General features: G+C 39.5%; 1 protein-coding gene across 1 annotated transcript in view; it reads right to left on the bottom strand.

The window, feature by feature from the left end:
• The window catches only part of mcf2l2 (MCF.2 cell line derived transforming sequence-like 2), a 74,502-nt gene that overhangs the window by 5,298 nt on the left and 56,304 nt on the right, over positions 1 to 12,900 (bottom strand). The window contains 6 exon segments of the mRNA XM_018696355.2: positions 1,919 to 2,034; positions 3,114 to 3,223; positions 4,571 to 4,681; positions 5,542 to 5,613; positions 7,994 to 8,092; positions 10,060 to 10,155. Of these exon segments, the coding sequence (XP_018551871.2) occupies positions 1,919 to 2,034; positions 3,114 to 3,223; positions 4,571 to 4,681; positions 5,542 to 5,613; positions 7,994 to 8,092; positions 10,060 to 10,155 (604 nt within the window).

The following is a 12,900-nucleotide window of genomic DNA, read 5'->3' as shown; positions in this document are numbered from 1 at the left end:
TAAGGGCTGAGATATGCATGAGCTGATGAAAAATGAAAATATTCAAGCTTACTGCTGTAAGTTAGATAAATATTCAAAACATTCTTTCAGCAGTGGATTCCAGAGGCTGTCTCTCCATAAAGCCAGAAGCCACTGTTTTTCTGGCAAGCCCAAAGGATAGATGGTGGTGGTGGTGTGGGAAATGAAGCCTCTGTATTTTCAGCCACCTCCTTTGATTTCACAATAGACTGTTAGTCACATGTTTTATTGTATCTAGCTTTGCTTCATCAGGGTAATGTTACAGTGATTTTTTAAATTCCAAATGAGCCACACCTTTCATTCTTGTAGAGAAAGGACAGGGCATCAGAGGAGCAGCTGGTGCAGTAGTCTCATTTCCCCTCTGGCTCAGTTCTTTTGACACACTGGGCCTCATGCAAGAACCACTTGCATGAACAGATTTGTTCTTGAGTGATGTATGAATGATTTAAGAGAATTTGTAGCATTTATCACTTTTCTTGCGTGCAGTACATACACCCCACATTATATTATATTATATTATATTATATTATATTATATTATATTACTAGTCTACAGAGATGTGGAAAAATATGATATGATCAGGTGGATCACCGTTCACATCCTTCATATTCCAGACAAATGACCGAGTGCATATGTGGCATGCACCAAGAGGACCCAAGACAACAGTACGTGCCTGAATGCTTGACCCCTACAGTGATGGGATCCAGTGGCTCTGCTATGCCGTGAGGGGAATTTAGCTGGCATGGTTTAGGTCCATTTGTCCCTTTAGAGGGAAGGGTCACTGCAAATCAATACAACATTGTTCTGGGGGATCAGCATTATCCTATGATGAAAAATTTCTATCCTGATGGGAGAGGTCTCTTCCAAAATGACAATGCACCCATCTATAGGGCATGAAGTGTCACTGAGTGGTTTGATGAGTATGAGAATGATGTGAATCATATGCTATGGTCTTCACAGTTATCAGATCTCTACACATTTGAACATCGATGTGAGATTTTGGACCAAGGTGTTTGACAGAGCTCTCCTCCACCATCATCAAAACACCAAATAAGCTATCCTGAGTCAGCCATGATTAGTGGTTAGTGCAAAATACCATGTATTGTATTGTAGAATGGTAAAGATTATGGGCCTTACTGAAAACATCTGGGACTTAAGGCTAATAAAGCCGGCCGCTGGCACCACCTATGCCTTCCAGATGTTATGTCCAAAACTGTAGAGATACAACTGGATGATATTGGGGCATTTGTGGATGTAGTTAGGATATAGCTGGTCCCTGAACCTCATTCATTCCATTTTCATGACAAGCTATGGCCAATCATAAAAATAAAGTATGCAGGCATTAACCATCTGAGTTTTTAACAGTGCAATGCTGAGTATACAGGGTTTTAGGAAGAAATCTTTAAGTAAGCAGAAAACATAATAAAAAAGACTCAGTAATAGGCAAACTGTGGTCCTTTTGTTGTATGGAGAATGTGCTTCAACAATAGATGTCTTCTGCAAAGAATGCTGAGCCAAAATAAATGTAAATTTTAAAAAGAACCCACAAGTGAGTGTGGAACAAAGGATCTACACTGCAGTTATAGTTTATTGAGGGCACACAGTGTGAATGAGATGCTCAACACAAGCGCCCTAGATAAAATATAATGCAACATCAGTTTATCTTTGCCTTATTTGTGACATGCTTGTTCTTGCACTGGGAACAGGCTGGTATGTTTCTTTTCTCACACCTTTATTTAGGAATGTGTTTGAGCTGGCAAATGGGGACCCACTTAGTCTTCAAATACAGTGATTTCAAATATAGTGCTAAGTCAGAGGGTGTGGCAACCAAACCAGGGAAACAATGAGTGAGCAGGAACAAGCTCACTTGTTTCCCACAATGGCAACAACTGTAACTCACCAGTGTCTGTTCTCTGTTTCTTCCAGAAACTGGACCAGGTCACCTGTCTCCAGAGACGCGTTCCGTGCTTCATGGGACTCATAAGTCAGCTGCACCCGGAAACGACTGCTGTCACCCTGCAGTAAGAAATGACGAAATGTGTCAAACTCTGAATTTAGCTACATTTAGTTTAATTAAAAGCTAAATCTGAATAAATTTGTTAAATATGCATTAGTTAGGTTTTGGGTGTGGGGAGAACTCCACAACAAGCTGACCATCACAAACATTTGAGTCCACTTGATTCATGTTAGTGCAATATTCACTCTTTTCCCTTTTGCTGTTTTTTTTTTCTTTGTTTATATTAAAATAATGATCAGTGCAACTTTGAGGGATTCAAAAGGATTCATATTCTCTAGGTCAACTGCAAACTGACTGACGATTTTGGACTGCACTGCTTTCTACTGTACACGTTATAATGACTGATGAATCTGTAAATCCCTTCTACTACCCAGTAGAGGTGTGCAGCTATAATCCTCCCTGTCTTTCATCTCTCGTCCCTCGTTCCTTAAAGTGTAAAGCAAATTTGGAGATTTGTCTCTAAACAAATTTTTTTATGTTAGAAAATAGTTCCTGAAAACATGTATAAAGTCTGTAAACTCTGTATCACTGCATTGTGAAGTTAGTTTCACAGTTTCATTTTCAGGATTTTATGAGCAGGTGCTTAGATGGTGACTTGATGACGCACTGGAGCCACCACTTTTTCTGTGGTGTGACTGACTCAGAATGCATAACTATTTTGGCTTTACACAGACTTTAAATGTCAAGTTGTCAGTGCTAAGAATAATTAAGCAGTGGAGGGGTACTCTATATGGGGAAACAGATGGGGCAGAAAAGAGGGAAAGTGAAGAATGAGAGGAATCAAAAGGTGAGAGGAGAGCTGACCAGGGTGATTGTAGGCTACAATGATTTCTGCTGAAAACTGACACGACCCAGCAGGACTGGAATGGGTTGGGTCAAGCTACTGAAGTTTGACAATGTTGAGTGGTACTGATATCATGGCTTCTTTTAAATCAAAATTAAATTATTTGCAACATTGCGTTTCTTCAATTTCACTGTTAAAGACATTTTAGAAAGTAAGCCCAGTAATGTTCCAAGGCATATCCAGGTGTTTTTACATTTACCAGCAAAATGAGCTGTAATCTTTAGTGATACTTACATTTTTATTGTTGCCTTCTTCTTCTGAAGAGTTGGAGGATTCCTCTGCACTGGAAGGGATTGTCTCAAAGTCCTCTGTGTCCATGGAAGGGAGACGTCGCTGTGTCCAGCCTGAGGAGAATTTATTGTACATTATTAACCACTGAAATGTACTGAAAGAACAGGGGGGTACTGCATTTGGCAGGTGACGGTGCTTTAGTGACAGGAAAGTAACATCTCTGTGCAATTATGGAATTTGTCTTACATCATCATGAAAGCTTGATGAGTCTCTTAGCGATAATCAAACTTCTAGCCACACTGCTGTGTGTGAGAAGCTTGGCTGCAGCACAAGCCAAATTTATATCAGGTACAGTTTTTGCTTGTTATAGGTGCAGTCTCTGAGCTTTTTGATCGTGCTGGACTTCCAACTGAGAACATGAACATAACTCTCACTCCAGTTTTATGAGGACCAGGTTGCTCGTAGTAATGGTACCTTGTACTCCTGCAGCACCCCCCCACAAGAACCCCAAGAGACACAATCATAAGCCTTCTCCAAGTCCACCAAAAATATCTAGACTGGGTGGGGACTGAGCAGTGTGACACTCTGATAATTGAAGCATGGGAACCACTACCCAGTCTGCCAGTCCACAGGCATGATGTGTCAGTCAAGACAGCCCAACAATGTCCAGAAACATCAACATCTCAAGGTGAATCTCATATCCACATCTGGCACCTTGTCACTGAGGCTTCCCCCCAGTCTTCAACAGTGCCTCCTCCTCAGAGGACTGCCTCATAGTGTCCTTTCCTCCACTCAATGATATCCCCAGTCAGAGTCAGCATTTCTCCTCCCCAACTGAACATGGCTTGGGCCAAGCCTTGCTTTCCATTCCTGAGCCATCTGATGGTTTGCCAGAACTTCATCATCAAGTGTCCAAGACATACGCATATCTGATGTAACTAAACATAACAGTCTTCTTTAGTTGAAGACAAAGCTTAGCGCACCTTACAAGAAAACAACATTGCTAGCCCTCAGTGCCTGTAGCCTTACTCAGGTAAATAAACATCAACTTGTAACAGTCCTATGGTTACAAAGGTATAAGGACTTGTAAACCAAAGCACACTAATTTGGCCACATAACACTTGGACTGTGCTGCTCAGGCTGTTTGGAGCTCTTTGATGGATTAGGCTGGTGGAAGGCTGAAGGTAAGTACAGATTACATTCCAGCTGAGATTTTGGAGAACTATTTCTTTACGACCAATCTGAGAGTAGAAATCAATGTGCTACAGAGAGAAAATAAAGTTATACATTAGAAGCGCTAGTATAATAAAATGAACCAAATAAAAGACTGCCTAAAACCAAATAATTAACCAAAACAAAGTACATTTTCTCACCAACTTATCAACACATAAAACTGAAATCAATTCCACCAAGAAGATAACCATACAAATCACTGTTGGAAATGAGTCTTCCTCTGTTACCTGGTTGGGAGGTGGATCTGGGAACAGCTGAGGTGCCACCAACAGCAGTAGCAGTGCTGCTAGTCATGCTCTGACGTTTCCCAGCTGCAGCCATAGCACCACGCAAAGTATCTGGAGGGAAGCCAAAAGCTTTATACCATGCTTTCCATTATGATCCCTAATGACCTCCCAAATTCAAAACATGAGGGTCTTGATAAATAGAACAAAATTCAGTCCATCTAGTCAACAGTGCAACTCTACTCATGCAGAAATCAACTAAGTAGTGAACAGGTCCAAACACCAAGAAATCCCTCACCATACCAAAACTACAAACACAACAAAATATTTTATCTGATACTCTTTTTGATTCTCATGCATTTTGAAATGTAATTTCACAACACAAGTCAACACAGCAGGCAAGAAATGGAAATACAGACAATGAACAAGCATAAAAATGCGTGCACACATACCACATCATCCAGAAATAATAACAATGATAAAATAAAAGTCAGGCCGAAAGGTCAAACAACAGGCTCAGAGCCTATACATTAAGTACAGTGGCTTCAGAAAATAGTCAAACTAATTTTTGCACACTTTATTGTCTTGTAGATTTAATTTTAGTTGGACAAAATTACTATTTTTGCCCATCAATCTGCACTCAATAACCCATTACAAAATGAAAACTGCAATTTGCCATTTAATTCAATACTTTGTAGTAGTCCCTATGGCAGCAGTTACAGCAATCTACACACTTTGCACACTGGGATTTGTGCAGTTTATTCCAATCTTTGTGACACATCCCCTCAAGCTCTTTCAGATTGGATGTGAAGTGTCATCTTCAGGTTGTAGGATTACTGAGTGTAGACTGACAAACAAGAATGCCAATTTCAACCATTTAAAATTTAATCTAAAGCACGGCAAAAAGTGAAAAAAGTGAATGGGGTCTTAATACTTTATGAAGCCACTGTAAATGACATATCTTTTTCGTGTACCTTCATAACCAAAAGGAGTGGGATCACTCTTTATTTCATGTCTCTTGCTCTTTATGCTAGCAGAGAGGGGACCTGGTCAGGGGAAACAACATGCAACAGAGGTTTAATTAGATTAGAGCATTTCAAAAAGCAATCCTGTCTCCTATAAGTAACATTTTAATACAACTGTACAAAATGTTTTGCATGAGGTATGAAAACAAATGTACCAAAACATGAAAGTGGATTGCCATTTAGAATGTGTAGTGTACTCTTCATCTTTGTTGGTGTACAGAACAACAATACTAATGTGTAAGCTGGTGGGGGAGTGGAGTGGGCAGCAATGGTATTCTGGCACTCTATGCTGCAATTGTACCTGATATGAAAACGCGCCATAGGTTAGGGAGAAATTGGACTGATTTAACAGAAAAAGGTTTACAGTTAATTAAGACACAACATGTTTATTTACATCTAATCAAAACTACAACAACAACGTTTCTAATCTTAAACAAAATGCTTTTGTTGCATGAACCTAAGTACAGACAGGACTCTAAATGTGAACTGTCATCCACTCTCACACAACTCACAACTCTGCTGTTGGTAACATCGCTTCATTCATTCCAAAAATATGTTGCCTCTGAACATAATAAGGATTGCATGTAAAATTACAGAGATCAGTCATCAGTAGTGTTTTCCTTAAAGCTGCAGATCAAGCCACATGATGAAAGTGATTTTATGTTTTTTAAGGTTAATTAATACTATTTGTACAGACACAAAAATAATTTATTTTTAATCACTACATTCTTAGTATTCAAAGAAATACTTGTAACTTGGCATTATTCAGATTTTATAAATTCCTTCATAAATCAATTTAAAATTCAAACTTTTAATCAACAACTTTCACTGTATGTGTGTGTGTGTGTGTGTGTGTGCATGTGTGCATGTGTGTGTGTGTGTGTGTGTGTGTGTGTGTGCATGTGTGTCTATCATGCAATCAGATGATGCAGGTTCAAATTTGCCACCAATTTCCAGTTTACTTCATCCTACCCCCAACAACTAGTGTTTGATGTGAACTTTAAGTTCATGGTACTCTAAAATTAAAAGAAGTCACAAACTTGCAGTTTTGATTGCAGTTTGACAGCCACAAAAGCAGAGTTAGCGTCAAGCTGCTAACTCTGCAAGGAGAACAAAGGAACACTGAGGCCACACAGCCAGGACAACTGCAGTTTACTGGACCTTAAACACAACAGCGGGACTTTGCAAAGCAGCACACCAAAAGACATCTTCTTTTTCCCATGGACTTGGTAATGTAACAGGTTTGATTCTCAGCAAAGGCTTGACTTTCTCTATGCATCTCATAAATTTCAAGTGAGCTGTAAATGCGGAGAGGGTAATAAGATAATGGCTTTTTTTTGCCACCATTCTATACATGTGCAAACATACATCCTCACTACAGATTTGAGTCTGTGTTATGGTCATTACTGACCTGAGGATGGATGAAAATATTTTTAAAAAATGTCATCTGCAAACTGATATTAACAGTGCACTTCCCCCCCACAGAGGATGCTTGATTTGTAGCTAATTTAGCAAGCTATGGTGCTGGACAAGAAAGCTAATATAGGTTGGCTGAAAAGCCACATTAACTGCTGTTTTTTTTTGGTGTCTGATGAATGTTGCTGTCTGGTTGTCTGGGTCAGTGTCTGTAGTATTGTCTGTGTATTTATATGACAATTTAGCCTTATGCATATACAGCCACTGTCACCCCTCACAATTTTTCACAGCAACTGCAGTTCACAGCTGTGGTTTTCATGTGGTTTAAAATGTCAAATCATTTTGTTTGCATGTACTGTATGTCCTCATACTGTATTTATTTGTAAAAAATGCCATACCTGCAACCTGTTGTACCTGTCACTTATTGTCTTACGTGCTAAATGCTGGCCTGTAATTGGAGCCTACTGCATATTCAGCTCTCTGCTACAGTAAGGTTTGAATGTATGATAGTTTGCATTTAACTACAATATTTTTCAAAATGCTGGTAATGGACATTGGATGTTGTCAAGAAACTAAATGAATTATTAAATTATTGAATTTTGAATACAGGTTTTATGTTAAAAGAGAGTGCAGGGCATGTAGTTTACAGAGATGTGAATGATGTAGCAGAAAAAACCCATGCTATTCAATTTCAGTTGGACTTTAAGGTCACAGCCTACAGCACAACACAACAATTCTGTTTGCACTCGGCTTTCTTTGCATTATGATTATCTGAATGATGGTCTTAATTCAACCACTTTTCCCATTAACTTGTCCCTGCAGAGCTGCACAACTCTGTATATGTGTACGTTTCTTAGTTTTCTGCGTGTGTGACTGTTTAAGAGTAGTGAATGTGAACAGAGGAGAAGAAGACAGTGTAAAGGCAAGAAAATATTGAAAGACCAGAATGTGGAGGCATGAAGACCTCAGACAGCTGATCAGGTACCTTTTGTGCGTCGTGTTGCGAAGGAGGAGGAAGAAGAAGAGGCGAGAGAGGAGGTGAGAGAGAAGCGGCGGGGGACCTCGGCCTCCTTAGCCGCAGGCTCTACAGCCACAGAAGGGTCAGGAAGCGTGAGAAAAGACAAGTGAGGAAAAACAAAAAGTGCAAAATGAAGTAAAGGGCAGGAAGGGGATAAAAAAAATAAGAAGCAGAGGAGGGTGAATAGAGAGATGGGCATGTTACATATAAGGTAAACAAAGAAAAAGGGTGACAGTGAGAATAGAATAAGAGAATAAGTTATTGGTTTCATAGTTTACACCCAGTTTCCTGGCACATAAAAACACATGGCTCTTAACCTCTTAAAAATTAGATGATACTAACACCACTAACCATAAGTAGTGGAAGTATCAATTACTTATAACAAGTAAGCGAGTTAGCATTTATCAAATGTTGCTGTAAAAGAGACTTACAAATGAAATCCATTGAAAATAACAACAATTCAAGCAAATGGAAAGATGGAGAAGAAAGACAACAAAAACACAAACTGACAACAAACTCAGTGCTGCTTTCAACAGAGCTTTTCACCTCATCCTCAATGTATGTTTAGGTGATGACCTTCGAGTGGGGGCTGTTGAAAGAGGTTAAAGTTGCCTCAAATTCTGTGATGAAACAAACATCACGTATCTCATGAAAGCAGTACAAGTCATATTATCATGTTGACTTTTAGTCACAGCATGTGTTTTACCTTTAGTAGCCATCACAAACTGAATAAATGTGTCTTTTCAACATGGATGTTTCATTATACCTGATGCAACAGTGGAACAGCTTTCACTCATTTTAAAGACTTTTCCATTGATTGACAGGCCTTGATGTTTATACAGATTACTGAGGTTAACTCCAACTCTTTCTCACTGCTGAGTTGGAATGCTGTGACAAAGGGTAATAAAACAGTCAAGACAGTGTGACTGTCAGAGTTTGCAGGACATGGTAGACAGAATGGCCCTGGATTTCAGTCCATTCTTCAGTGATCTAACACATTTGACTCACTGAGCAGACATATGAAGCAGTGAAGCACAGGAAGCTGCAGAGAGCTCTCCTGTTAACGGTGAGTCTATTCAGCACAGCAGAGGACACTGGCTATTGATTCAGCATTGATTTTCATCTCATAGAGCAGATGGTGCATTGATCGCTAAGGGTAGTGCACAGGACTGTGTATATATCTTGCATGACTGTGTTTGTGGCTATTGTGTGCTGACTAAACATAAATCTTTTTTTTTTTTTTTTTTTTTTTTTTTTTTTTTTACAAGGGATGAGTTCACTCTTACAGTTTGGGCACGAGCAATGTACAGTTCTGTCATAGCGCAATAACACCAATGGATGGTAATGTCATTCATTAAATCTATATGAACTAAAAGGACAATTCTTTTCTAGATGATAAAGATTAATTTAAGCCAGTATAAAAGAGGAGGCAGGTAAAATCAGCCTAGAAGACCATACTGAGAGGTGCTGAAAATGTTTATATGCTTCCAAATATGATGGAGCTTGACTATTAAAGGGTGACATTTAGTGCAACGCTGCCCCAGAGAATTTAGCCTCGACTGTCTGTTTATCACCTGCTGTCTCCCTGTCTTCAGATCCTGTCTCCTCAACACTACCCTCACTCTCGTTCCCAAATCAGTTTCCTTGTTGTTGTGGTTTACAGATGCAGATAATACTGACCAGAGCAGATAAAAGCAGAGAAAGGGGGTAGAGGGAGATATGGCCTTTATTATGCTGAGACACCGCTGGCACTGAGAGATCTACCCGACAACGACATACACGCTGACACAGAAATTTCACATCACACTTGAGAGGAAAAAAAAGAAAGAAAGGACAACAGCAGCTGTGAGACAGGAGAATGGAGACTAGGACTACAGCAGGATAGGTGCTGCTGCTGTTCAGGATAATTGTCATGATGAAGATTATCACTACAGCAGTAACTGATAAAGAGAACAAAGAACAGACAATGAGGACGATGATGACGACGACGATGCCAGAAATGAAGGTGGCATAAGCAAGTACTCCACTGTTACCTGCTGGAAGAGACCTCCTGTTGGAAAGTCCCTGCAACGTGAAGCGTTTCCTAGTGTTAGCAACCGATTGGCCTGATTGGCTGGCAGAAGCATCAACTGAGTGGGAGAGCAAGAGGGAGCTGGAGTTAGTAGAGCAGGGAAAGATGATTCAGAGTAGGCTGCGAGTGTTGCTTGAATATGTTCTGTAATATTCTATATGTAAACAAATAAATGCCATAGTTAATGTATTGTTGATATGTAGCTGTTTCAAGACTTTATTTCATTTAACAAAATATGCCAAACAGCTCAGTGGATGAGTGATAAAAGAACTTTGTCTGAATATGGTTTGATGTTATGGCTAACAATTATTGCTATTAATTATTAATCACAGTAATTCTGTTCTTATCAGTCAATATTGTTATAAAAATTAAGTCACTATTTCTGTTGAAATTAAGCAAAAATAAACATAAGGCTTCATCCTGTCAGATTAAATAGTTTTAAAGCTCACGCTCAAATATTTACTGCCACTGAGCTTCAACTGCATACTAGCACCATGTCTTTTTTAATTTTATTTGTTAGGGACCATGTACAATTTTAAACATAAATGTTGCCATTTGATGTATTGTACTAGAGTTAGCCTCAGGCTAATGCACATCTGCATTAGACAACAAACGATATTAATATTCAACAAACAACCAAACAAGCAGATAAATCATAAACAATGCTGTATCACAGATGGTAATACACACTCTCTCTCACACACTCACACACACACACACAGACACACATACACACATAGATGCACACACATATACACACACACACACACACTGTATATGAGGAGATGTAGGAGTAGCAGTCTGTCAGCAGAAAAACTCAGCATCACAGAAGAGACATATTAACTCAAATCACTCATCCATTTAAACCCTACATTCACAGATGAAAAAGTTATTTAACATGGAGCCACTGTAAAAGACTTTCTGAGCCTCCAGTATTATGATCTGTACATCACACTTGTCTGTTCCTGCTCCATCTATTTAGTATTCTCCACTTTCTGCACACTTAATTGTGATATGAATTTATATTTTCTCCATCAAGCTACACTCAATAACCAACAAAGTGAAAACATGTATTCAGACCCCCCAAATTGTTGTGTCCAGGACATGACTGGAATCCACCTGTGGCAAACACATGTGTACATAAGGTCCCACAATCCACACTGCATATCAAAACCAAACCCTAAAGTCCAAGGAATTCTCTGTAGACCTCCATGATAAAACTGTGTCGAGGCATAGGTCAAGGTAAGGGTGTAAAACCATGTCTAAGACTTGTAGAGTTCCCAGGAGCTCAGTGCTCAATAATACTAAAAAGGAGGATGTTTGGAACCAACAGGACTCTTCGTGGAGTAACCAAGCAAGAAAGACCTTGGTCAGGGGTGGTGACCAAGAACCCAATGGTCACTCTATCAGAGTTTCAGAAGTCCTGGGAGAACCTGCTGGGAGGACAACCACCTCAGCCCCACTCACTGCTCATCTGGCTACCATCCCTGCAAGGAAGCATGGTGGTGGCAGCATCATGTTATGAAGGGCTTCCCAGCAGCAGGGACGGGCAGACTGCTCCCTTATTCCAGACACCAAACTGTGACATTAGGTGCAACTTCTGCTTTAATCAAACCCGGCTGCAGCAGTAGTGGAAATATGTCAACATCACTGTTTATGTTTAGTAACTCATAAGCAGGATTAAAAAGAATTCTTAGAGCTCTGATGAATGAATGAACCAAGCTGAAGCAACAACATGGCAATGCTGCAATGCATCATATTTGCATGATTTTCTGTTTGAGTGGGACAACATACTGTTGGTTTCAGTCTCTGCCCCACAGCCAGATTAGTGTCACTTATCACTGCTGTCATCATTATCACAATAACACAGACATGAATGTGTGTGTGTGTGTGTGTAAAATATATAATATTAACCTTTTATGTCACACTAATAATAATTTTGAAAAAGCAGATTTTTTAAGAAAAGGAGAGAATGACCGAGAGGAGAAATAGAATGCCAGAAAGGAAAATACAGAGCAGTAGGTTAAGTAGAGATAGAGGGTGGGAAGAAAAAAGTGGAAGAGAGGGTGACAGAAGGAGAGATAAGTACAGGTGAAAGAGACAGAGGAAGAAGAGATAGAGAGAGAGCAGTAAGTGTAAATCATGTCAGTGACGGGGGGATAAATGTGAATCGTCCCTGCAAAAATGCTGGTGCCCAGACTACAATGAGAGAAGATACTGGAGCAATATCATTTCTTCTGGCACAACACAATTAAAAAACACTGCCCAGAGTCAAACCCCCCTGTACAAACAAAAAGGATAGTGGGCGAATCCAGATAAATGTTAATAATCACCCCAGTCTTTAAGCATGCTTTCTACTATCTGTGTGTTTTGCTGGGTCACTGTGTGTCTTGGCATCTGTTCTGATAAATGTTGCTGAAGAACTACACTGGTTGGCAGAAGAATGATGATTTGTTATGAATAACCTATTGCATTTTTTTTATTTGTTGATGTGTTTATTCTATGAAAACCATGCCACATACAGTACATACAGTGTGTAGTAACCTCCCCACATCATGCCTAAGTATGAACCTTAACTGTCTTAAAATCACTGTGAACCACAGCCTTTTAGGGCTTATTGCTTTCATCAAACAGCTGTTGTCTAACTTGTATTTATATTGATTTTGATGTCACAACCATAATATAATTATTTTGTCAGGTGGGCTGTCTGTGCCACTCATTATGAGATGATAGCTGATTTGCAGTTTTGTTGTATGCGAACTGCCAAGAAGACGACATTTAGCAGTTGAATATGTATCTGTTG

This window comes from Lates calcarifer, linkage group LG17, assembly GCF_001640805.2.
Source record: "Lates calcarifer isolate ASB-BC8 linkage group LG17, TLL_Latcal_v3, whole genome shotgun sequence".
In the NCBI taxonomy this organism is placed as follows: Eukaryota; Metazoa; Chordata; class Actinopteri; family Centropomidae; genus Lates; species Lates calcarifer.
This window is presented reverse-complemented; position numbering and strand designations above follow the sequence as displayed.